The sequence below is a fragment of the Pieris brassicae genome, chromosome 6 (genome assembly GCF_905147105.1).
Source record: "Pieris brassicae chromosome 6, ilPieBrab1.1, whole genome shotgun sequence".
Lineage (NCBI taxonomy): Eukaryota > Metazoa > Arthropoda > Insecta > Lepidoptera > Pieridae > Pieris > Pieris brassicae.
In genome coordinates, this window is record NC_059670.1 from 7,217,541 (window position 1) to 7,244,685 (window position 27,145).

A 27,145-nucleotide genomic window follows, 5' to 3' on the forward strand; every position below is an offset into this window, starting at 1 on the left:
ATATATTTTTATATATACCATATTAAATGCTCACGTAGGTTTCAAGATGTGACATGTAAATTTTATTACTTAATATCTGTGGAGCAACAATCCTTAGCTTTTCTAAGATATTCAACAACACGTTCTTTGATCTTTTGCGAGCTTAAATAAATGTTTAGAAATAAAACGGTGCAAAAATTCATGTAGCCCTTTTAGGCTTGGGATGAAAGTTAATACTTATGATTTTTGCTTTTAAAACTTGGGTCATCGACCCTACAAATGAGAAAGAATTATTCTTTATTGAGACGAAAAATAATGTTGCGTACTTCTAGTTATACGCTAGTTTGTTACGCTCTCACGCTTACACCGTAAAATCGATTGTGTTTGTGTTGGGTGAGTTTAGTATAGAAATAGACAAAACCTTGTGCACCTTTTAACCTAAAAACGTGCAGGAGTTAATTTTTGCATGCAAAAGTTTCAAGGCGTGATCGTGAAACCGCAATTTCTATAAACAGAAAATACAAGACCTTCAATATTTTTTAAAACATGTATTAAAAGATTTTTTTTGTAATATGACGTTACCATAATTTCGTATGGAATTACTTGAAACCACTGAACTACACGGGCAAAGTCTTTCAACTAAATGCTAATACGAGTACACGTTACTGCTTACATTAATAGCTTACTGACTTTAAGTTGGGCGACAGTTTTCAAACATGTATGCGCTGTAACTTTTTGTAATGATATCTTTCTTAAGGCTTTGCTTGTCGTTTAAACCTGAAAGAAAGAAATAAATTAAAATAGGGATTTACATACATTTGTTCACTGATACTTAATTTAACATTAAACTAAATGTGAACATAAAACAAGTTTACGTTTTTCGTCGTCGTTTTTTATAAGATTTACGACATCTGTAGCAAGCGTTGCCTTTGGTATATCATCCTTACGTAGTGTTTTTGTCTTCCTCTGGTTTTGGAAAGTACTACATAAGTTTATTCTCGGAGCCATATGAACTAGATTAAGATTCTTCTCCTAAACATAATATTTTATTTTCACAGAAATCAACTCCACAAAGGCCACTGAGGCGCCTGTGAAAGAAGATGTCCTCTATCAAAAGGACGTCTCCTTCTCCGCGGAGCTAGAAGTTGCCCCGTCCACTAGATTTAGTAATAATATTAAACATATCGATACCACACATCAACCTAGTAAAGAGGAGAAAAGAGAAAACTATTCATTCACAGGAGAAAAGAGTAAAGAACTAGATGGCCTTAAGAGTTTGATAGAAGATGGCGTTAGCAAAGCAGACTTGAATATCATATCAGATGGGGCAAGTGATATTGATAAGATGAAAATTACTACTCTGGGGCCGAGCTTGGAACAGAAAGTAAGTCCTTTGGCTTTACTATTGATTAACGTAGGTTTTGAAGTAGGTATAAGATGGAGTTTTATATGAATAGTCATTAATATTAACAATGGTGACCTTATTCCAATAAAAATAAGATTTTAGGCCTTTTAAAAATAAGATTTATAGTTTCGTAAGTAAATAAACCGAAGTTCTTTTAAGAAAGAGATACCTAATCTGCTGTAGCTAATATGGATATTTCTGATTGTATGTTAGTCCGATAAATAATGACTGAAACTGCAACAAAAAGTTTTCATACACGTTTTATCCAGAACTAGAACCACGGTCTAAATGTATCTTGCAATAAATTAACTCATAGAAAGCCCGTGCTGTAATTACTATTGAATCCATTAAAATTCCCACATGATGCAGACGACGAGTCATTGAGCAGGCAAATGTGTCGCGAACTTACGACGATTAAGTGATATTTTAAATTTTGATACTAATTTCATTACATTAAAATGTCTCTTCGCAGTTACGCATTACATTAAAATATCGCAACTTATGAACCTGTGTCCTCTTATGTTAGAGATATGTACCACAGATTTGTAAGCCTAGCTAAGCCTTATTCAAATAATTTTTAATGTTTTTGTTAAACCAGGTGCCAGGTGGAACGTCATCGCCAAAGCAAACTACAGCAGTGGAAGGTTGTAAATGCGACCCTTGTACAGACCCCAGGTGTACGTGTATGCTACGGAAATGTAAAACTGGTAATATACTTTTCTCATTTAGAATAAATTATAATTTTGATCACAGACTACGATAATCTTTTTTTCTCTGTTTAACATAATAAATTTTTAAATGTGTTGAGTTTTAACCACAAATCGGATGTGAAACAGCGTTATTAAGTGTTTACCCACACGACCCTAAGTATTCTCCAAGGAAAACAGGTTTCCGAGCATGTAACTTACCCGATCAATATTAATGTAAAAGCAAATGGCCTAAACTTGTTTAGCGTATACGTATTGTTTCAACAAAACTTTGTTTTCATTGCTTAAATCAAATTATCAAACAACTATTGGAAAACTAATATATTTTAGAAATAAGCTTTTTCGCTTCTTAATACATTGCCTAACATTAGTATTATACATATTAAGGTACGTATCAAGTTTTAAGTTTATCAGTTGCAAGTTTGGAACAATTTGAAACAAAACTTTGTGTTTGTTTATCACAATTATCAACAAAAGTTTGATTAATTTATGAGTAGACGCAACCCTTACTCTCTTTAAACTCCATATACATACTTCAAATACATAAATATACAGCTTCAAATTCTTACGTTACTATCAGTTTTTTTAATCATAATCTGTAATTTATGTGTTATAAATAACCATAACTCATGTGGCTTTATGAAGACTATTCGTGTGCTCTTGTTCCCTTTTACTTCTACATATGCCTATGGAGTGCTAGTCAATCCATACTAAAATTACCAAACTATTAGATTGTATGTATTGTTTATGCAATAAATAATGTAGCTGAGTGCTAGATAAAATTTAACATATCCCTGCACCCGACGCATAGTCAATAGACTGAAGTGCAAGCTTATCATTGAAATGTCTGTGTGAAGTGGCCTTACCCGACTGAAAAGTTTAAAAGCTATTTTCGCATAATACCGATATCAGCCTATTATAGTAAGCCTAAGTTGTAGTTAACTTTTATAATTACTTTTACTTTGAGACGAGAGGACTTTTAATATAAGTACGCGGTCGTTTCGTTCTTTATATTCCTATAGACTTTGAGGTTCTTTGAATATTTCGCTCGTCTGTATAATTAATTTGCTAAATAAGTAATAGGACTTTTTTGTCGATGAAAATAGTGACATCAATTATTCTATTAGTTTTGTGTTGCGCAGGCCGGACACACATAATAATATATAACTCGGACTTACGACTAGTATTTAAGCCTAGGTTTGTATAAGCCGTCGCGGAATAAGGTTAAAAGGTGTATTAAGAATATCTATAGACCAAAATCACCTGCATCATGAGCATACACTATCACACAACATTAGGTATTACTTAGTTGAAGGTGTTGAATATTATTTATTGTTTTTTCCTTTTGTAAATGGCTATATTTTTAATGTAATTGTTTATTTCTATATATAATTTTTGTTAACATACGAAATAAATAATAATACAATAATTACGAAATAAATAAATAAAGTAGCACGTAGTGTAGGGTTTATACGTGCGTAAACAGTGCTTAAATTCATAGATACCTGGCTAAACAGATTAAAGGCCTGTATAAAAGCCAAAGGTGGCATTTCGAACAGAATATATATTTAGTTTGTGCTGAGACTTTAATAAATATGTAGGTATAAATTTTAATAATATTAAAAGTAATGCAGTAATGTAATATTATTACAATAACGCCTTTAAAATAAAATGCATTTTCATTTGTAACAGAACTTATGGCTGGACTAGCTATAGATTTTTATTTGGATATGTAAATATAAGATTCTAAGCAGCAAACAGTCAAATATGTTGAATTTAAAATGTTAGTGTAGATATATATTATTAGACAAAATGTCTGTAAGAAATTACGTACATTTTTCTTTAGCCTTAAGAACATAAATAAATTTCATCACCTTAGAACTTCGAAGTTACAATTTATTGAACCCAAAGACCCCTCTTATAGGACCCTTCTGAATTACACCTCTATGGAAAGATTGCAAAGGGTCTTTGTAAAGTAACTTACATAATACATTACCTACGTAACGGCATCTTAGAAACGTCATATAGTATAGAATAACAAAGATTAAAATTATTTAAAAAATTCTATAATCATCAATAATTGATTGATTAGCACTCAGATCGTTAGGTTTTTAGTTTCATTTATGTGTGGTATAAAATGATGTATCGCTTATATCAAAACTTTAGTATACTTTTTATGAAATTATCATTCTAAACGAAACTTCGAAAATTAAATTATGACTAAAGAATTTTAAAAAATATACTAACTAGTAACAAAATTATGTAAGAATTTTCCTTGTAAGACTTGGTATTTCGTGAACTTATATCGCGTTGTTAAATGCTGAAATCGCGTGTTTCGTGATTTAGGTATTTCTAACAATCTTTCTCATTATTATAAGGATTATAAGAGTCTGTTTTTTCTTAATTTCATTGACCAAATAAAATTATCACATCCAAAATTTAGTTCGTGATTCGCCTCTTGAGATTTCCTTTAACCTAGTTGCTTAGATATTTAGTTAAATAGTCCCATCATCATCATATTACAAGTTACATCATAAGTGACTGTAACATACGATATATAATCAATTATTTTGTAAAACTTCGCCTATAAGTAAATAATTTATTGAAATGATTTTACAAAAAACAGAGTATTAGGCAGATAATGCCGGAAACCCGATGTTAACCGGAAGCGCCGGAAAGTCGTTATGCATGTAATGCTTCCGCTCTCAACAATTTACAAAACATATGTTATTTTGATATACACTATTCATAAATATTGTAACGTCCGACCCGCGACTTAATTCGCACAAACTAAACACGAATTCGATTGTTTTAAAATATATTTCCCTTACACTTAAAACCCAGTCAAGAATTAATAAAAAAGACGACATACAATACAAGCTTCTTTTTATAAATTATATATTAAAACTAACTATAAGGAATTTTTGTAAGCGAGCTTAAAAATTTTGTAACCGCAAAAACTTAAACAGAAATAGTATTTCACGTACAATTCCTTACTTCTGAGTTGTAGAGGTTTGGAGAAGGCACTTGTGTCACGTAGTAGGTACTTAAGTAACAATGAGCCGTCGTAACTTGCACCTAAATCCTGCCACGATAAAACTTAGCTCTAATGTACGCCTGGAGATAACACGGACTTATTGCTCAGTGCTGTTGAAATTCTAACAATTAGTATTGCTCACGGTCCCGTACTAGTTTAAAGTTTTATGTATCTTGAACTGATACCGGGCTATTTTCAGCATATACCTACGTAACACTGAAAATGTTTAGAAAATGAAACACGGCCTAATGTAGAAATGTTGCCAATACTTTTATTGTTTTTGAAATAATCTCCGTTACTTTCTTCACATCGTCGCATTCGATGGAACCACTGAGAAAAGCAGGGGTCCTTAGTGGTCACTTCTATGGCATTTTCGTACACTTTCACCGCATCTTCAGGGCTCGTAAAACGAATACCTCGAATTTTATCTTTAGTTCTTGGGTATAAATGAAAGAGGTGGCAGGTGGCCAGGTCAGGACTGTATGGCGGATGACTCATTATCTCGACACCTCCCATAGTCAAATATTCCACAGTCCGTTTTGCGGAGGTCGCTGAAGCATTGTCGTGATGAAGAAGGATCCTGCTTTGACGGCGCTGCTGACGAATTTCTTCCAAGACAACAGGCAAACAGCGATTGACATACCAGTCTGCAGTAACTGTCCTTCCACCTTCTAGTACAAATGTCGCGAAATGACTTTTCCAATCAAAGAATAAGGCAATCATCTTTTTCCTTTCTTTACCTTACTTGGCCAATCCTCGAAAGGAAACATCCACTGAGCTGATCGTCTGTTCGTTTCAGGTTCGTAGCAATATATCCAGATTTCATCACCTGTGACGATGTCAAATATAGCATTTGAGTCACCGCCGTTGAACTTATCTAACATTTGGCGACACCAGTCCATGCGAAGGTGTTTCTGGTCGTCGGTTAAAGTATGGGGAATCCATCTGGTACAAAGCTTCCTGACGCCTATTTAGGCGTAAGCTTTGTTCGTGTAATATTTCTTGAACTTGACTCATACCAATACCTAGGCTTGCCCGTATTTGCTGGGAGGTCACTCTCTTATCTTCGTCTATCATGGGTCGCGCAGCACTGATTTTGTCTTCAGTAGTCGCTTAGAAAGCCCACAACGAAAGTGATAATAAATCATTGACCAAAAATTTTCTCGCGTTTGGTGAAAATGATTCACTTGTAAGAAGAGTTTTAGATTTGCTGCCAATTCAGAAAAACAAATACTTCATTATGTTACCAAATACAATTAATGAAATTCAAAAAAGTTTTCAACAGCAATGTTTTTTACTGGTCGGTTCTAAACATTTTCAGTGTTACCCACGTATTAGCTCAACTAGGTAATTCAAAGCAAGCTGTATTAGCTCAATCCTGAGGTCGTGCGATCAAAGGCCAGATGTGTCAAATTCATTATTTATTTATTTTAATTAGTAAAATAAGTTAGACTTAAATAACTTATTTGTCTCAAGTTAGCCTAGATGGTAATGTCGAAGCAACAGACAATTTAAAAAAAAATCTGTCGATCGGTAAAATAAATATCATGAGAAATTCGGTAAGGGATAGACAAAAATATCCAAAGAATATAATTTAAGGCATAGACTAGCACCAGTGTATTAATATTTTTTGGGAGTTCTATTGTTCTATTATACTAGTCTAGTCAATAAGTATGCTGTTATTTTGTAATGCTAACGTTGGGAAAATAAGAAAGGAACATTATGAATACGCTTCAAGTTAGTTTCATAAGGACGATATAATCGTTAAATTCCAATTGTCTCGTTTCTATAAGGATAACCAGTTTACGATAAATAGGTGGTTTACGATCTGGTCAATTTTTATGGATTTTCCACAAAGGAAATTTAAAAAAAAGTGACTCTTGTCTTTGATTCTGTTTCTATGGTATCAATTCTGCATTCCCGCTCTTGTATTTCACAATATAAGCAAGTATTCATTATAGCGCACATCCAGATTTGAACGAACGACCTCAACGCTGAGAATATAATATTGCTCAATTACAATAAAAGTATATTAATATATATTGTTTTTTTAATTTTTATAAATTTCCATAGCCTTTGCACAATGGAAATGAAATTTGTAGGAATTTTTAATTTGTGATAAATGTGAATAGTCGGAATAGCTTCTAATGGTAGCAGAAGTGGGTCAGATCATTGAGAAGTTTCGTGATAAGGGTGAGGGTACGGAAATCAATACGGACCTTTGAACGGTTAATTATCTTCAAAAATCTTCAGTTAGATAAAAGTATTTATTCCACTCTGCCATACGATTATATCTCATATACTGTTATACGACATACTTAAAATAAAGATCAAACTGAGATATCAAATTAATTAAATACAAAAATAAAAATAGTTAAAAGGCACTCTAACAAGCGTAATTAAACCTTTACATGCGTCTTGTTCACAAGAAAATTAAATGGTAACTTCATTACGCTCTGAAACCCTAGTAATACACACGCTTTCATTTTAAATTTCTTTTTTAAGAATGAATTTCCAAATTAAAAAGTCTTATTAAATAATTTTTGAACTCAATTCGTTCAGTTTGACACTGTACGGAAATGTTACGGAATGGTTATTACAGAAAAGTATCCGCCCTAGTATTGTTTCATTACGCGTCCATAAAGAATTCACACATTGTTTTCAGAATATATTTTCTCTTGTAATATACTTACACACAACAATACAAAACTTTTATATCCTGTATATGAATAACACTGGAGCAAGATATAATATCATAAATCAACTTATTTATTAAAAATACTTTTAGTTCTAAGTAATATAATTTCAATGTTTTATGGCTCTATTTTGGAAAATAGTATCTAAATTGTATATGGCATATACCAGCCTTGGTCTATGATCGGGGCAAAATAAGTATAACGAGAACAGATTTAAATCTGATTTGCAATGTTCACATACTTGTGTCTCCTCCTCGTTTTAGTCTATATCTACACAGGGATGTACCAATGATGCTGTGAAAAAAATGTTTATTATGGAATATAAAATACAGGTATGACTTAATCATAAAATCTATATCGCAGGCAAAGAAGACAGAGGGCCGAGAGAAAAAGCCGGCGTAAAAATTCTCGGTACTCTTTTAAATGTGTTAGACTCTGTTGTGCTCACCAGTCAAATCATCACACAAATCCCCCTGCCCCGAGCTTCGTTTTGCCTCATTTTTCAGTTACAGTTACTTTTTGTCGTCATGTTCCTTAAACGTTCATTCAAGATTTGACAAATTAATAAAAAAAAATATCCATCCGCAGATCAAAAGATATCAATACCACGTTTTTCCGGTTCATCGTGGATAGCTTTACACGCACTACGAGGGGCGTACAAGCGCGTACGATTACGTATACGTGTGCGACCGGAGCGGACCAGGGGAGTTCTACTATTGACAGGGGAGCACGATGACCTATCTGGAGATTATTTGGCACTGATTTTAAGAAACGGGCATGTGGAATTGAGGCAAGTAATGTAGACTATTATATAAATTTAAGTGATGTTAATGCAGCTTTTATGATCTCAGTCCCTTTATACGGGTAAGTGGTCATGTTACGCCTACATTTGATTTTAACAGGATTATTATTTTATCTTTATAATATTTCTTTGTATATATAATAAGTCCTTTTTTGATCATTTTTATTTATTTTAACTTATAAACTACATTAATTATACTCGTAAACTTTATGTGTGTGTACGCCGTAATATCTAGGCCACACATTGGTTCTTTATGTAATTTTTTTCTATGCTTTTTTTTCTTATGTGTGGTTTTGTTGGTGCGTTATTAAATAACTTTTTTGCTTTTTCGGGTTGGTTAAGTCTAATATTAACATTAGACTTAAACGTATTAGGTCAGCGATAAAATTTTACAAGGAATAAAACATAACCTTCCTAATGTTAGTTTAGTTAGTTAGTTTATATTAATAAAAATATATTTTATATATAAAAATTTACGCATTACTAAGAGAAGGTAACATTGTTTATGTTTTAAAGAACGGTGTGTGCTAGAAATAAATTTCTTACATAGGAAATTTATTTCTATTTTCTTCAATGTAACAAGGTGTATTTTTACCTCAACAAAACTATGTGTAGTATACACATAGTTTCTGTACTAACTGACCACTGTCTTATAAAATCTAAAATTAATTGATTTTATTATAAAAGAAAAAAACTGCAATGGAAAAATCAGGACCTCTGTCAGGGTCTATAAATAAAAAACGTCAAGTATGTTATTTTCTGTTTGGTATAATATCATAAAAATCTTGTATTTTTTTCTTATGAAAAGTGGCTCTTGACTTAAAAAGAAAGTTTAACAATTTAACACAAACTTAATTGAATAAGAAACGCAGCGCATTAACACATCTTTTGAAAACACCTCAGACTTTTCTTTACACATACTGGCTTTAACCAAAAATGTGCCAGTTCTTTTGGTTCTAAACCTAATTTGAGAAACTTGTTTACCAATAAAATATCATATCACCCTTAAACATTTTGAAGAATTTGTATTAAAATTCTTCACTATCTACGAGTAGGCGAGACGGCATTTTTATTTGCAAAAACTATTTATTTCGTTGACTTATTACAATTTTCCTTAAAAATGTTAACTGTTTAACTATTTTTCTTAATAGTATTTTTTCCACAGACGATATCGCGTGCATAATATAGCAGACATATAAAACCACTTATGAATTTCATTTTACAGCTCAACATCGTTCGCGTTATGAGTAATAAAACCAGTGTATTGCCAAAAGCGTTTGTGTTAAAAATAATGATATACGCCATTTAGCGGTCAGTTACCGCAATAACTGTTGTATATAGATGTTATTACGTATTTACACAGCAAGCTTACTACACTTTTCTCCCAAAGAAAGGATACTAATGACGTTATCAAAAGACAAATTTCAATTTCCACTGATTTTTTTCAATTTCAAGCTTAGTATTGTCTTTTGTTAACATAGCTTTTACACATTAAGAAAACGGTGACCACGCACTTTGTAAAGCACGTATAAAAATAATTATAAGTTTATAATAATAATACATAGCTTCCATCCGTTTAAAAAGTGTTTTCTTAATTTCAAGCTTTGCAAAGTATTTTAAGGGTTAGACAAAGTGCTGCCTGTCCTTGTAGCAATACAGCGGAAGAGACGGTGTTACAAGTCCTGACCGACTGTCCAATGTTTGGATACGACAGATATGACACTGAACAAGCTATGGTAATAAAAGTAACAGAGATGAACTTAAAAGCAATTATGTTCAACAATAGGTTAAGAGGCATCTTTCTGGAATTTGCTGTAAATGTTATACAAAAAACCTCTTCAAATTTACAGATTATCTCACCAATATTTCTTATTTTTCATTCATTATCTCAGCCATAAGGTTAAAATGTTTTCTCTTATGCATATAAAATATTTTTAAAGAAAAATGTAATGCCGTTGATGGTAATGTAATCTATAAATAATGATAATAAAGTCTTCAAGGGAACTATCTCAAAACCCTACAATAAACGTCAAGAGACACTTATAAATCACAAAAATTCTCTCAGAAAAAGTAAGCGTGTACATCTACATAATTTCCTCTTTTACCTAAACGATAACATTAGCATAGACAATAGATAGAGCACGCTTAATTAAAATTTCAAAACGGACAAAGCCTAAATGCATAATCGATAATAATCGACGAGGCTTTTGAGGAATAATTTATCTGATTATTCATGTCTGACTAGTATTACCGTCCGGCTGATAACGGTTGATGGAGAGGCCAGGCCTAATTAATGCTTTTCATAGACACTTTTTTAATATTGTTAAGTATATTTCAAGAGATAGGAAACAATACGTACATAAGAACACGGTTCGACGCCACGAAGAAAATAAATTGTCCTGGTCCGCCCGGAAAAAGAATGACAGGTAGACGACTACAGAGCTGGTCTGATATAATAAAAAAAGAACAAATCTTGGAAAGACTTAGGAATAGAAAAAATGGAGTGGTCTATGCGTGAAGAGGTCCTTACAACTAAGGAAGAAAAAAAGTGTTTTTTTTTGACACTGCCAGATGGCACTTGCTAGCCTTCTAAGAATTGGTACGCTGTGATCTTGAAGGACTCTAAGTCGAATTGGTTTGGAATTACTTCAGTGGTCAGCCTGTTCAACAAAATAGTGGTGCGCGGCAATAAGTGCCTTACGCTCATATTATTTTTTTCAAGTCAAATACGTATGTACATAGTTGTTACGGAGTAATTAGGCTTATTCATTTTACATTTATTATACGGACAGTTTAGCCTTATGGAGCTTTCAAATTATGAAACTATGTGAATTAATGTTTAAATAGATAATATAATAATATATAATATACATTTCATAAGACTTAGGCAGGTACTTTAGCACAAAGGCTTAATGAAAGACATGTATGCAAGTGAGTAATTCATAATAAAGATTTCATTTACAAAAGTTGTACTTTAGCTATTTTCTGTCTTTATATATGTCTTATCACTCACGTGCTACTTTTTACCATGTGCCAACTTAAACTGAGTTTGATTTACTTTTTTTATTAGTCCGAAAATATATTTTTATATGAGCTAGTTATGTGTTTATTTCTTGTGTCTTTGCGATTCAATTAGTAAATATAATATATTGGACGTAAAATCTTTTTTTACCATCATAGTAGAGTATAAATAGAATATTTAGTTTAAAAAGATGTTTCCACAGATTCGACTGCGGCAGTGGAGCTGGTGTGCTTCGTTCTCCAGAACCGGTGCGTCTGGGAAGGTGGAATACAGTATCTGTGTACCGACATCGGTGGGACGCTTGGCTTCGCTTGAATACTGGGAAACGCGTGCGGGGGAGATCTAAGGTAAATACTCTATGGCTACGCGCCATACTGCTCTCTACGCAATACCAAACTTGTCTCCTATAACATCTGTTTCATAATCATTAAAGCGTGTCTGTGTAATAGTCCTTACAAAGTTACCTCAGCTATTCCTATACTTCTAAAACGCAAAATTAAATTGACCCTTTCAGAAAAAAAATCTGTAAAATGAATTTAATATAATACATTTCAATATTGCAGTTAATACTATACTATAAAAATATCAGATCTTACGCATAAGATGTATTTATAACATAAATATAATACTTTATATCTTACATAATAATTAAAGTTAAAAGCCTGAAACGGCATTTCAATTGCTGGCAAATTATGCTGAACATTACAGAAATGATAATGAAGACGTCATGAGCGCTCGGCTTAATTGCTTATAATTTCACCGTATTGGTTTAACTTTGAATTATTAATATCAATTATTATAATGACACTTAAATAGCGCTGATATCCGCAACTTGACTGGAATATAACATAAACGATTTATAAGGAAACGAAAGTAAGTAGTCGTCCTGTTCGTTGATCAAACCGACGTTTCGCTTGGTATGATATCTATAATATCGTAATAATATAATGACGTAGAGTAGGTGATGATGAAATAAATGAAACACGGTTAGAAGTGTTGTTCTGTGCCCAATTGGTTTACAGAATTTCGTGCAGAACTAAAACCTTGAATTAACATTTCGGTAAATCATTTTTTAAACATAAAACTTTCGCTTGCTTGACCTTATAACTCTAATATTAAGTGCTTATATCCTACGCGCTTCAGGCACTAAGAAAACATCAAAGTAAAGGAGAAATTACGGCTGCTATGAGATTTCAGTTCAAACAAACGTTTAATTAAAAAGGAGATGCATTACTGTACTAATACCTAGAATTAATTAAGCCTGATTCCCCTGAGAGTTTTAAGAGGAAGCTATATTGCGCGGCTTCCTTTGGGTTTATGCTTAATAACTTATTAACATACCACTATAATAGCTACTGACGGAATTTGTCTCGAACACGTAATAGTCGGTTTTTTCTTCTATATGATATTATACTTTTAGTCGTGGTAGCTTTTTGTGTGCGAAATGTAGCGTGATTGCCACCAATTAATTAAAACAACCATATTAAGACTGTATTACTTTAATTAGAATACTAAGTTTAGTAGTGGTTAGAGAATATACATAAATAATAAAAATAAAATAAGCTTAGTTATAATTCGAGTACTTTAGTAAGGATTACATTATGTTTTGTTATTATTTTATTTAATATTGGTAAGTTAAGTTGACGTGAAAATTCCGGCCGGTCATTGCCCGCGTTCGTGGTGACAGATGGGTCAAAAAAATGCCTTCTTGGAATGGTCCAGTGGGAAGAAAATGGAGAGGACGCCCACCCCTCTGGTGGAAAGGTTAAATAAAATAAAGCGAGCAAAGATCGGAAAATAGTTGTGGGACATGTGGCAGTCGTTAGATAATTTAATTTAATTAGTAGAGTATGTTGTTGCGATAAATTAGTGTTATAGCCTTTAATTATTTTCATGAAGTTATTTGGTTATGCGTCACTAGAATTCGAATAATATAAGAAATCTTAAGTTAAAATATATCCCGGTTTTACAGCCCTGAGTTCTAACAAGCCTCTAAAGTGAGAACTCAGAACATCCATAGAACTTGCGCAATTCAAATAACTTTATAAGTAATTCTCATTCTGCATGCAGGTTCATAAAAATTCCCGTTAAACAGCCGAACTTTGCGAAACGTGATTTCGAGATAAAACGATTTCAATATCGCTTCTAATTTCATGTCTACTCGTAAGCTTCTGTATCATGAACAAATAAATCTACATATTAATAGTTGGCGCGAAATTTCATTAATAAACTTTATTTCACGTCATTTGTGGAGTAAGTAAAATAGTATTATTAGCGCAAGCATAAGATTTAGCTTATCAAAAATAATAATATAACTTGCCTTATTTTTCCCAGGGCCTCTTCTCCAGGATGACTTTTAGAGAGCCAGTATGGGTGGGCGGTGCTGGCAATACCACAGGACTGCAGAGCAAATTGGGTCTTACGGAAGGTCTTCTTGGCTGTGTGGACTTCCTTAGAATCAACGGTGATACATACCGACTAGTGAAGGATGCTGTATCTACTCTTGATATCAGTAAGTTAAGAGAATTTAAATTATTTTCATTAACAGTTTATTAATAATCCACAGCTTTTTTTAAAAATAATATGTGATTTCTTAAACAAATATAACTAAAACAGATAACTAGATATGTACGAACAATACTATATAGTAATTGAAAGAAAATGAATTTTCTTCGTGACGTATGTTTAGCGCGAGGGGGTTTGTGCGGGTTTTTTTTGTGATTATAAATTTCATTCGATTGCTATAGTGAATTAGTGGCTGAAAATGGCGTCAAAGTCAGGAACTGGTCAAGTAAAATTTCTGTTATAATGTATGTAAATAAGAATGTTTTTTTGTAGTTAGTAATCACTATACGAGATTTACAATATTAAACGAATCTACCAAGTGAAATAAGATATACAAAACTCAAGACCGTGGGTTAAACAATAAATAAGATTTGTTTGATCAGAGTTAACCACATTTACGATGGATCAATTTCAAAATAACCTAATAGCAATCCATCAAAAAAGAAATTAGAAAATTAAATTCACAAGGCGAAAAGAAACTTTGCTGGGAAATTATCTTGGGAAAGTTTAAAGAAAATATAAATCAGACTATGTCCTTTGAAACCCTTTGCGAATCACCTGGGGACTTACTTTTAAAAGCGAGCACTCTTTAATTGGATAAAATTATTACGACTCTAAGCAGTGAGTTCTTTATTCAAATAATGTTTTTAGAATTACAACTATTTTAGCTAGCTTCTAATGGACCTTGCATGCGTTAATAATAATGTGGTTAGGTGTGTAGGTTTTCTTACCGCTTAAAAAACACATATTTATTATTGAATGTTCATATGGCTTTTACTTCTTCAGTGTTTTTTTAAACGTCATATCCTATTAAGATTATCCTAATACCAACCAGCGCGTAACTGTTGAGATGTGCATAGTGTTAAATCAATGGCCAAGTCATTAATATTGTACAGTTATTTTATATATCAATTTTTGTTTTTAAAGTAAAATAAATTATATTTCCCTAATTTGTGTGCTTTAAAAAATATGTAAAAACTGATCAAAATATATACTTTTTGAGAGCAAGATCCATAATTCAGTTTAGTGCATGGTTGTTTTTTTCTTAATACCTAGGTTACAATGAAAATGTTTAGAAAATGAAAAACGGCTAAATGTAGAAAATTGCCAATACTTTTATTGTTTTTCGAAGTAATCTCCGTTCCTCTCTACACATCGTCGCATTCGATGGAACCACTGAAAAAAGCAGTAGGCGCACGTTTCCTTAGGGGTATCTTCTATGGCATTTTAGTACGTTTTCACCGCATCTGCAGGGCTCGTAAAGCGAATACCTCGAATTTTATTTTTAATTCTTGGGTATACATGAAAGTCACGGGGTGCCAGGTCAGGACTGTATGACGGATGACTCATTATCTCGACACCTGCCATAGTCAAATATTCACCAGTCCATGCGAAGGTGTTTCTGGTCTTCGGTTAAAGTATGAAGAATCCATCTGGTACAAAGCTTCCTGACGCCTAAATGTACGTGTAATATTTTTTGAACTTGACTCATACCATTGCACTCTCTTATCTTCCTCTATCATGCGTCGCACAGCACTGATGTTATCTTCAGTAGTCGCTGTTAAAGGACGTCCCTCACGCGGATCATCATTGAGATTGCTACGTCCACCCTTAAACTCGTTAAACCAATTGAAATTAGTAGCACGAGATGGGCTTCATTAAGAAATGCTAATCGCAGCCTATCATAGCTTTGTTGTTGAGTAAAACCACAACGAAAGTCATAATAAATCATTGAGCGAAAATTTTCTCGCGTTAGGTTCATTTTCACGTGTAACAAGAGTTTTAGATTTGCCGCCAATTCACAAAACATATGACAAATTAATTCAATATACAACATTAGGTTACCAAAGAGTTCAGAAGTTTAAATTCAGAAAAAGTTTTCATTAGCAATGTTTCTAACAGGGATTCTAAACATTTTCAGTGTTACCCACGTACCGCACGTATTGCATTAGTAACTGTAAATTTTATAACAGCGATAATTACTTAATTCCAAAACTACCACAAATTGCATTTCAAAACATAAATACACATATTCAACTTCTCTCATTAAAGCCGTACATTGTAGAGAGAATTCCTCGTTTATTATGTAAAAATATACACGCCATTTTCTGAAAAATATGTTAAAACAGTTATTAAAACACTCTAGTCAAGTTTATGAAATAATGGGAGTGCTTTATAATGAAATATTGCATCTTTTAAGTCAACTTTTAAAATTTCGTTTGCAACATTGTTTTTTTAAACGTTGAAAGATATTTTGTTTTTTTCTCACAAATTGTGTTTAGGCTGTGCTGATAAGACACAAATAGTTACAAATATCACTGTTTAAACAATATTTAAGTTTAACGCATGACGTAACTAAGAGAACAATCAATAATACTTATTGATCTCTTCCCTTATCAACTATTCCATATACTGAATCCGGCTCAACTTTACACAGTTTCCGAAGTAGATATTTCGCAATTTTAAGCTCGCAAGTAAGCTCTTAGTTTTACATGACATAAGCTTTCATAAAGCACCATACATGATGCTCAGATTTTAATTATTCATACAGAATTAAACAGTCTGAGCATTTATTAATTTTTAAATAGATTTTATAAGTATTGAAATGTATTTTTTTTTCTTTTCATTCGTGAATGCTTATGTATATACATATATTCACAAAGTTATGATGTATCAGTCTTGCTTCGACACTAGCCCGTGACTTTTCAAGCAATTAGTATAACGGACACTTTAAGCATTTATTTAGTTTTACACTTTTACACCATTCAAAGTGTATCAGCCTGTAAAGAACGCAAATCGTTCTCAGTGATTTAGAATTTATAAAACCCAAATAAAATTGTTTATAATCGTTCCCAGAACAAAAATCAATATAGAAATTGGCTTAAGCGTAACAAATTTCGATTTATAAGTTAAAATTAGGAGTTCCTGTACAAATATAACTATATCGGGTCAATACAGGCTAGAGTAATATCCTCTCAATATATATTGTCGAAATACAAAAGTTTTTTCCCTACCCATATTACAAAGGACTTTATTGATACTTATTCAAAGATACTTTGATAAGCTAATACAAAATTGAAGTAGTATGTTCCATTTTCAATTTTTTAAGGATAGATTGTACTTATATAAGTATATGTTTAACTGTATATATTTATAGTAAAATAAATTTTCCTCATATATATTTCGATCGTAATTTTACCGTGTTTTTATCTCTTACAATTTGACACGTTTTTATGGAAAACTATATAGATAAATGGCCAAGAGTCTTACCTCATGTAAAGTGATACCGTCCATGGTCACTGCCGGAAGACAAGTGCGTTGTCGGCCTTTAAAGACTTGGTACTTGATGATGGACCTTAACTCTAATTTTTCCCAGCTGTGTTGACTTATAAACGTCGTCTTTTATAAAACGTCAGGTTTATAAAAGACGACGTGGAATGTTTGTATATGTGAATAAAATTTTATACGTCCCATCAATACCAGAGTGCTCGCCGGTAATATATTTCAATTGCATATATTCTTGAATTGCTTTTGAATTAAAAACGAGATTGTGGTTACATTACGTTAGATTACTTTACTTTGAGTATAGTATTACGTGTATCAATAAAAGATATCCAGGAAAATCAATATATTCAATCAAAGTCCACTACAATAATACATTTTGTCCGAGCATCGCAGAAATAACTTTGCTACCGCATAGAAATATGAACCGACAATTTCTATCGGAAATCGACCATTTTCTATAAGGGAGTGATAGATTGAAACGATTTTAGGGATGAAAGTGCTTTATGAGTGCCCTACATTGAGTGAATGATGTAACCAGGACTATATTCATCGTGAATTATTTGTGATAGGGAAAAACATTGAATCTTTTCTTAACGTAAAAATTGAAATGTACTGCATGTAGTCCTATGACTTAAAACGGCAATCATACTTACAGTCTACGGCTACAAGCACTACAATTGCCGTCATATCCTAACCTAAACGCGCTCACAAAGTATTTCCCGCTTAGAATATATACAATTCCATTTTCAACCATGGCTGGCATGAGACTCGCAGGCGGAGCCCTTTTGTTAGTCGCCCGGCTCGCCAAAACAATTCGAGATAAACTCAAGGTCATTCTGGTCAATAGCGAGATTTCATTAAAAAAACAGCCGCTAAGTCGTTCGTGCCCGCAAGTCAGTGGTTAGAGTGATCGAAGACTTCTTCTAAATCGAAAGAGCAGCTTCTTTCCTCTACAATAATATAAACTCAAGATTCCTAGTTAATCCAATGTTCTATATAAATTATTTATACACACATACATTATTATGTAGACACGTTTAATATATTTGAAACGTTTGACTTCCAAGTTTTATAAAACGCAGGACTACGTAGGCTCTAATTTTAATATTACGTTCGTCGCAGCGTTATTTACGAGCTCTCTGATCCCTACACGTCCTTTGATTTACACACTTCACACTTAGGGTTAAAAGTCATAAGCGTGCGCGTGATATAATTATGTGCGTAATTATAAGAGAAAATGTTACATTTTATGATTATATAAATACTTTGTTTTTAATTTTGTGTGAAAATACATGAATCTTTGAAAATAACACAATAGCTGTTACTTAGTCTTCATATCAAGTATTTGGTATACATTTTTGTTTCTTCTAACCTAACCTAAAATCTTCTTTTACAAGAAACAAGAATTTTTTTTTAACAAATTTACAGAATGCTGTAAAAGGGCTTTATGTCGAAAGTTGCCAATACTTTTATTGTTTTTCGAAGTAATCTCCGTTCATCGTCACATCCGATGGAACCACTGAGAAACGCAGTGGACCATGGCATTTTAGTACGCTTTCACTTTTTTTAGGTCACTTTCTTTACTTCCTCTATCATGCGTCGCACAGCACTGATGTTATCTTCAATAGTCGCTGTTAAAAGACGTACCTTACGCGGATCATCATTGAGATTTCTACATCCACGCTTACACTCGTTAAACCAGAAATGAGAAATGCTAATCGCAGCCTATCATAGCTTTGTTGGTAAGAAACCCACAACGAAAGTCATAATAAACCATTGACCGAAAATTTTCTCGCGTTAGGTTAATTTTCACGTGTAACAAGAGTTGTAAATTTGCCACCAATTCACGAAAACAAATGACAAATGAATGCAATACTACATTAGGTTACCAAAGAGTTCTAAAATTCAAATTATAAAAAAAGTTTTCACTAGCAATGATTCTAACTGCCCCGTTCTAAACATTTTCAGTGTTACCCACGTATCTAATACAAGTGGGGCGCGGTAATCCACGTTAATTTGGTCGTGATGATATATATTTAGCCTTCGTCGATAAATGGACAAACAAACTATTTTTAAACCCGCACCAGTCTTCGTTCGTTTCATTCGTCAGATTATCGCATTGAGCAATATATAGACCAACTCTTGTTATCGTTTATAAATAATCTTTTATAACATAGACCATACCACCATCGTTCTTTTCCGTCATTATATGAACGTGTGCGGAATATGCTGACGATACGCAAAATTAATTACGCTTTTCGCGAGCCTATCTAATTACAAATTACAAAAAATCCTCCAATCTAGAATCTTTTATTTCGTATTAACCTAAATTATTTTGAATATTTGTTGTCAAAATTTCCTTTTTCAAGAAAAAAGCAGAAAGACCGAGATAATAATTATGTAAAACCTGAAACGGGTTTTTAATCTTGAAAAACAAAACAATATGAACTGGTGGAACTCAAATTGAAACATGTAGTAAAGGACCTTTTGTAGTCTGTTTTATTACGTAATTATGAAACATAGCAATTGTATTGGGCCCATGTATATATAATTAATATATGTTTATGAGAAGTTAGATCATCATTATTTTAACTACGTCATAATATGTGTGGATCTTTCGAAGCTAAATAAGATTTACTCCTTTTCACTGTAACTGAAAGCTTTAACAAAGTTGACGAGTAACTATAAAAATTAGAACTTCCTACGTTCTTCCACTTGAACAAGTTCATCTATTGAGGAGGAAAACTTTCGATCCTAAACTTTCGAGACTTCATTAAGATTTAGCCTGATAATAATGTAAAAGTAACTTCGGTAATCCCTTATACTCAGTGGTTGATAGGAAAATGGTATAAAATGCGAAATTCTTAAAAACGTAGGATCATTGTATTGCCATAAGATTTTTTTATATTTAAACCTATTCTTGCCATTACAATAACTTAACACTAATTCAATAGATATTAACTAGTTAACCTAAACCTTTTAACAACCAGTAGTAGACAAGTATGAATTACAGCTTGATTATTAAACTTTTATAAAGTTGTTAAATTTTTTTACGGTAACGATAAATTCATTATTCAGCCTTGCAAACGCATAAACTTAAACTACTCTCAAAATAGATAAAAATAACTGAAATAATATTCCTTATGTTTAACGATAAAAAATTGTTCCTACAATTTACAAACTCCCCTAAACGCTTTGAGGTAAAATGATATAAATAGCTCCCTTTATTTTCTCTCTCAGCTAGGTTTACGGACTTTTAACGACGAATAAAAATAGTCAACATTTGGTAATTAAAATATATCGAGTAACATTGGTTTAGGGTCCGTTCAAGTACGTTCGTTACGTAAATAAGCACTATATTTTGTAAGTTATCTTTGATTTTTTTATTTGTTAATTACGTCAACAGTAATTGAGAATAACAGAGAATTGCTACACAAAAATAATACATTTATGTATATATATTTTTTTTTTGAGAGTTTTCCTTACTTTCGCTTACTTGAGGGGGGGCGGAAACATCGTGAGAAATCCGGTTTCAAATCAGAAAAATGACAACACATTGTGCCAGGCACAGAATTATCAAAGTAACGAGTGCAATATATGACTAGATTCCATAAAGGGTTGTAGCACTGGATTTTCATACGTACTGAAGAAGCCAGCATTGACTTTTTACTCGTATATAAAAAAAGGTTTATCGAAGTACTTTAATATTTCGAGCTTAAGCTGGTATTAGAGGATATTACTTAGAAATTTCCTTTGCTTCAACACATATAAATGGGTTCAAATGCAAACACATTTTCAATAACTTTCATAATTGTTTTCTATGTATAATTTGATTATCTTAGCCTTAAGGACATAAATTAACGACTTTTTAAAGAAAACATAGACCATCTCTTGATACCATTAGACCATGTCATTATAGATTAAAGTCACGCTTTGAACTTAAAAAATGCTTTCTAAAAGGTTTACCTTATAAACGGCTGTAAATTTATAGTAGGAATCTTAGACGATACGAAATTAAATAATATACTGCATAATGAATATAACGTCTTCCATTTACAGGTGAATGTGCCCCAACCCTCGCTCCTTGGCGACCATTGAATGAAGTCACGAGCGAAATAATCCCACACAGACACAATGACTTAGATCACGCAATATACGACATTAATGATATCGTACATTTTGAGGACAACGATATTGTTATGCGCGACTCGAAGGACCAAAACAAAATGGACAACTTTGTAATGAAATATAATGATTTAAAGAAAATGAAATTCGACAATGATAAACGGGACGTCAAATTTGTTAATGATATTGATAATGATTTGAAAAGCGAAGTAAAGGATTGCCAGTGTCAACATGGGGGTGGCTGTGTGGGAACCGTCTGCTTGTGTCCGCTGGGCTACGCTGGAGACAAATGCGAGATAACGCTGGATTTAAAGGTATTATTAATAATAACGTTGTGTATTTTAACAAACACAACGTAAATAATTACGTTGTGTTTGTTAAAATATTTCATTATTTTTAACCAATAAATTTATATAACGGCTAACTGTTTCAACAAAATAGTTTTTGAATGTGGTGTCTATTTCTCTATCTCTTTACGTAACTTTTATTGGTTCTATTAAAGGAGTTTACAAAGATTAACCATATGACCAGTCAAAACTACATGATTCCAAAATGATCATGTTGAGTCCCTGGCGTAAAAGTGAACATAATATTATACTACAGCACACAAAGATTATCTTAGTTTGAGTTGGAGTATTAGATTAATAGTATATTTTAATATATGTAAAAGAAAAGATTCAATTTACGTCTCCAAAATGACCTTTTGACCCTGACGTTGAACATGTAAAAGCTTGAACAAGGCGTAATATACATTTATCGTACTTTTTCCTTAGTCTTAAGTTATGAATGAGCACTTAGTCAAGATAAATTCAAAAGGAAAATTAAAGCTCTAATGCGTAGAATAACACTTCGCCGTTAAACTAATTATCATTGTCTTAAATACCTCTTCATTTTAATGGAAATACGTTTATATTTTGTCTTCAAACAATGCTCATGGTCTTTGTGAGTTTTATTATAAGAATTTCCTGTCATTTATTTCCAGTTTGTTTAAAAATTTCAATGTTTCATTACGTGAAACAACATAATTATAAGTAATTGTTGTATAGGTTTAGTTTCAGAGTAGGTACACTTACTTAAATAATGTATTGTTAAGGACATAGTAGTGTAATTTAATAGCTATTCGATGAATATATAGGACAAGTTATTTCAATAAAAGACCAGTATTCTAAGGAAATAGATAGGTAGAAGAAAGACACGTAGAAACGGTACTGGTCTCTAAAAGAAATATTTAAAAATGATACAATTCCCATGGCAATGAAAACTAAAATATATAATACATGTATTCACCTGTCTTACTTATGCATGTCAAACTTGGCCTACAATGAGCAAAAACAACCATAAACTAGTAGTTTGCCAACGCAGCATGGAAAGAAGCATGCGTAATAGGACTACGGGATCGAGGACGGGACGACTTCAAAAATAAGAAAAAAAAACAAACGTCAATGACGTTTAACAAATAATAAGAAAACATAAATGGAACTGGACTGGACATATAATGAGGACTAACAAAGAAAAATGGACAAAGGATGTAATAGAGTGGTACCCGAGGGACGGGAAAAGAAAACGAGGAGGTCAAATTAAAAGATGGGAGGATGATCTACCAAAAAGATGAAGAAGGTCTGCCAAGGATAGAGAGACGTGGAAACAATTGGTGGGACAGACAACCTGATCGGAGTGGTTCCTAATGAATTTATTATTTTGCTGCGTGAATTAGATTTAAAAATACGACTATGTTATAAGAATAGCATGTAAGTTAAACAGGTCAGAGAATGAAGGAATTCGAGACTTCGTCTGCCTTAATCTTTAAATCGACTATAATAATTTTACAATTCGATTCTTTAGTTCCGCTTTCATCAAAATATTTCTATATCTTTCATCTAGAACTGATGCGTCATAGTATTATTTTTTTCAAAATCAATGGCACATTTCCTATAATATTTATCTCATATGTTAACAACAACACATAACTTTGAGGATATCAATCACAAAGTTGCGAGACGTTAATAAGTCTCTAGGAGATCCAATTTGAATATTAAGATGGAAGATAAACATTTCCAGTTTGTGAGTTTTGAGTATTTAAGGCATTCAATGTAATATAAATGCAAAAAATTTAGTTTGTTTGTTACGGTTCCACTCCAGAGTTGTGAAATGTGATATAGACTCATACAAAAACAACACTTACAGTACTTTTATATGTATCTAGTATGGACGTACATGAAGGATACAAATATTTTTAGGGTAAATTTGTAATACATTGCTGTTTTCAATTACATACATATTTAACACGACCAGTGACCTTTTAGGTCTGGACTCCAGATTTCTGTATCTGTTTCGTGGTTTTATTTTTTGGGCCAGTAGGTGATCAGCCTGATACACGCCGACTAATTGGGTACAAGACATACCGGTTACCTAACGACATTTCTCTTGACCGAGCGATTGTTAAACGCGCACATTTGCTCTGTGTGTCAGTGGGTGCAAAGGAGGGATGAGAGTCGCACACTGAAACCAACTATGGCCTAGTGCTATATATTTTATGCATCATATCTCAGACTAAATAAAAAGATTAAAAATAAATCAATGGCGCTACAACCTTTTTAGGTCTGGGCCTCAGTTTCTGTATCTGTTTCATGATCATTTGTTAAACGGATAGGCAAGTAGGTGATCAGCCTTCTGTGCCTGACGCACGCCGTCGCCTGTTTTGGTCTAACACAACAACACTGCTTTGGTCAACACTGCTCTCAGACTAAATACCTTTAAATAAACTTTACATTAGTATCTACTATATTATAAATTTTGCTGTTACGTTTTCAGGTACCTCGATTCAACGGGTCCTCGTACCTACGGTTACCCGGGCTTGGCAATTCGGCACAGTCATGGTTAGATATACAGGTATTAAACTTTATACTATGCCTAAACCTACAGTCTATACAATCTAACTAAATTAGCTGGGTTACTTTTATTTAGAATAAGACTTAATCAATAAATTAACTAACCACTATTATAAAATGAAAATATATATAAAAATATTTATTAATACTTCGTTACATTACAATATATAAAAAAAATGAACATAATTAAATCAAAAGGAGGGTAACTAGCGGCCTCGTCGCTTTCGAGCGATCTCTTCCAGGCAACCACTGTGAGTAAAAAAAAGGTTTAAATTACATAAGATAGGCAAGAAGTGCAAGAATACATGTTATACACAGTTATTAAGACAATACTAAATAGGAACAAACAAAAAAAACTAAACTAAAAAGATGATACATTAAAAATAAAAAGCAAAAAGACACATAAATCACGATAATTTAAGATAAGTCTCACGTCAGTAAGTAGTTAGTAAGAAAGCTAGGGATACGATGTGGACAGGTAATGTAATAAAGGAAGATAGAGAAGGAGCTAAACGAATAGGGACGGGAAGTGAATTCCATAGCCCAACTGCAGAGTCCTTAAAGGAATCGCCAAGAAAGGAGGAGTTATGAGATGGTATTTCAAGGGTATAGTTTTCGGAAGAGCGTAAGCTATAGTTATGGGCTCCCAAAAATTTGAAATCATTTTTGGATAGCAAGGAGTTTATAAAATTCAAAGTTATAGAAAAATATCCTAATGTTTTGTAGATGTCTTTGTCCTTTTAAAATATCAATAATTTTTAAATATACCATATATTTTTAAAGCTATAAAAGTAATCAATATTTTAACATTCTAAAAACCAAGTACCAAGAATAGAATTTAACAGCAGCTCATTAAATTCAAAACTTTGTAGCAGCTATATACTATAATCTTTCACTAATCATTATAAAGACATAGCGGACATTATCAATATCGTAAAACCTCGATAATAGTTACGGCAGTATAAGTTTCGTAACATTTATTAAATTCTAGTGGCGAAACTTAAGCATGGCGCAATTTTAATTACAGTATTGCAACTCGTATTCGAGTTCGTATTTGTCGTATCGAACTTTATTCATTCCTGTTTTCCTTTCAAAGTATTGGAATTAAATGCCTAAGTTAAATGGAAGTTTCGTGATCGAAGCAATTCAAATACGTTAAGTAGTACTAAGTTTTGGCATAACAGTGGCTAGTTTATACGAGTATAACGAGTTCCTAGAAATAGTGTATCGGGCGGTTGTTGGAATATAAATGTTGTTGGAAAATGTTTACAACGCACAGAAAGGAATTCTCTCTGAGTATGGCAGATAGTGTTTTTGAAAAGCTTGACCTATAATTTTTGAATTTATATGAAAATAAGTTTTTCAATTAAAGAGATTGATGATACTGCATTTAGGATACAATTTTACAATGTTACTAAACGTTACGTACGAATTTATATATTAGGTTCTTACCAATTATGCCACTGGTACGACAAAATTTGCAGAAATTTTAATTAATTAAGCTACGGCCGAGCGAAAGTTAAAACTGATATAACGTTTTACTTGATTAATTCCAGAATTTGACAGATTTCATGCTTCACATTAATCTCCTTAACTACGTACTGAAATGCGAATATTTTAGATATAGAGTACATTACATTTCAGATTTCGGGTTAAAAGGAGTTCACTGTGTTTAAGTAATGTGATGAGCCACAGTGCTTCCATAAATAGTAGCAAATCTACAATTCTCTTTAGGACGCTGCTATTTAAAACAATAAAGAATACTCTTTAACATATCTTTATCAATAGATAACAGTGAAACCAACGAGTGGTGACGGTCTTCTTCTATACAACGCTGAGGATCCAAGTGGCGACGGTGACTTCTTTTCACTTCACCTCAGGGACTACTTCGTGGAGTTTGCCTTCGATTTGGGTTCCGGTATTGCGCTTGTGAGGTATGATATATCTTTATTTTATGGATATATTACGAAATCTCGTACTCTTTCCTACAAACCACATAGGTTTTCATATGTAATATATAATTTAGATTGTAGATGTAGTAATCTGTAAAATAAAAATAAAAAATCTAATTATTACAGATCAGCATACCCCTTAAAACAAAACGAATGGCACCGAATATCAGTGAATCGGTCGGGTCGTCGCGCCTCCTTGCGTATACGCTACGACACAGATACGACACATGACGCGTCACGATCCGTTACGTCACGGGGTGTTGGTAAATACTTGGAGCTTCGACAGCCCTTGATGCTAGGAGGAGCCCCACAACCGTTGCCAGCTAGATTAGCGCTTAAGAATTCGTATAGTGGCTGTGTTGGACAGGTAAATACTATAATTACAATCGAATTGGAAGTTTTAAATGGTTCCTAGTTTTAACATTTAGAAAAAAACAATAGAGCAAACTATTAAAGCCTTAGATTTCTGTATCAGTTTTGTGATCTTACGATGTTTTCATTCACCGTACGATTGAGTGTTAATGCGCACATAGAAAATCCGTTGATGGACAATCGATGTGCGAACCTACGACCTGGCCTCACCTCGTCGGTGAGAGTCGCACGCTAAAGCCTCCAGACGAATACTACTCACTTTTAGAATATGTAATTAAATAATTGTCATTCCCTAGTTATGTATGTAATT

General features: G+C 32.7%; 1 protein-coding gene across 1 annotated transcript in view; it reads left to right on the forward strand.

Moving 5' to 3' along the window:
* LOC123711127 (pikachurin-like) overlaps nucleotides 1–27,145 on the forward strand; it is an 88,438-nt gene that overhangs the window by 55,028 nt on the left and 6,265 nt on the right. The window contains exons 4-12 of the mRNA XM_045663543.1: nucleotides 1,038–1,363; nucleotides 1,983–2,091; nucleotides 8,413–8,614; nucleotides 11,851–11,995; nucleotides 13,983–14,160; nucleotides 21,558–21,937; nucleotides 24,435–24,512; nucleotides 26,300–26,445; nucleotides 26,590–26,830. Coding sequence (XP_045519499.1) covers nucleotides 1,038–1,363; nucleotides 1,983–2,091; nucleotides 8,413–8,614; nucleotides 11,851–11,995; nucleotides 13,983–14,160; nucleotides 21,558–21,937; nucleotides 24,435–24,512; nucleotides 26,300–26,445; nucleotides 26,590–26,830 — 1,805 coding nt within the window. The remainder of the gene's footprint in view (nucleotides 1–1,037; nucleotides 1,364–1,982; nucleotides 2,092–8,412; nucleotides 8,615–11,850; nucleotides 11,996–13,982; nucleotides 14,161–21,557; nucleotides 21,938–24,434; nucleotides 24,513–26,299; nucleotides 26,446–26,589; nucleotides 26,831–27,145) is intronic.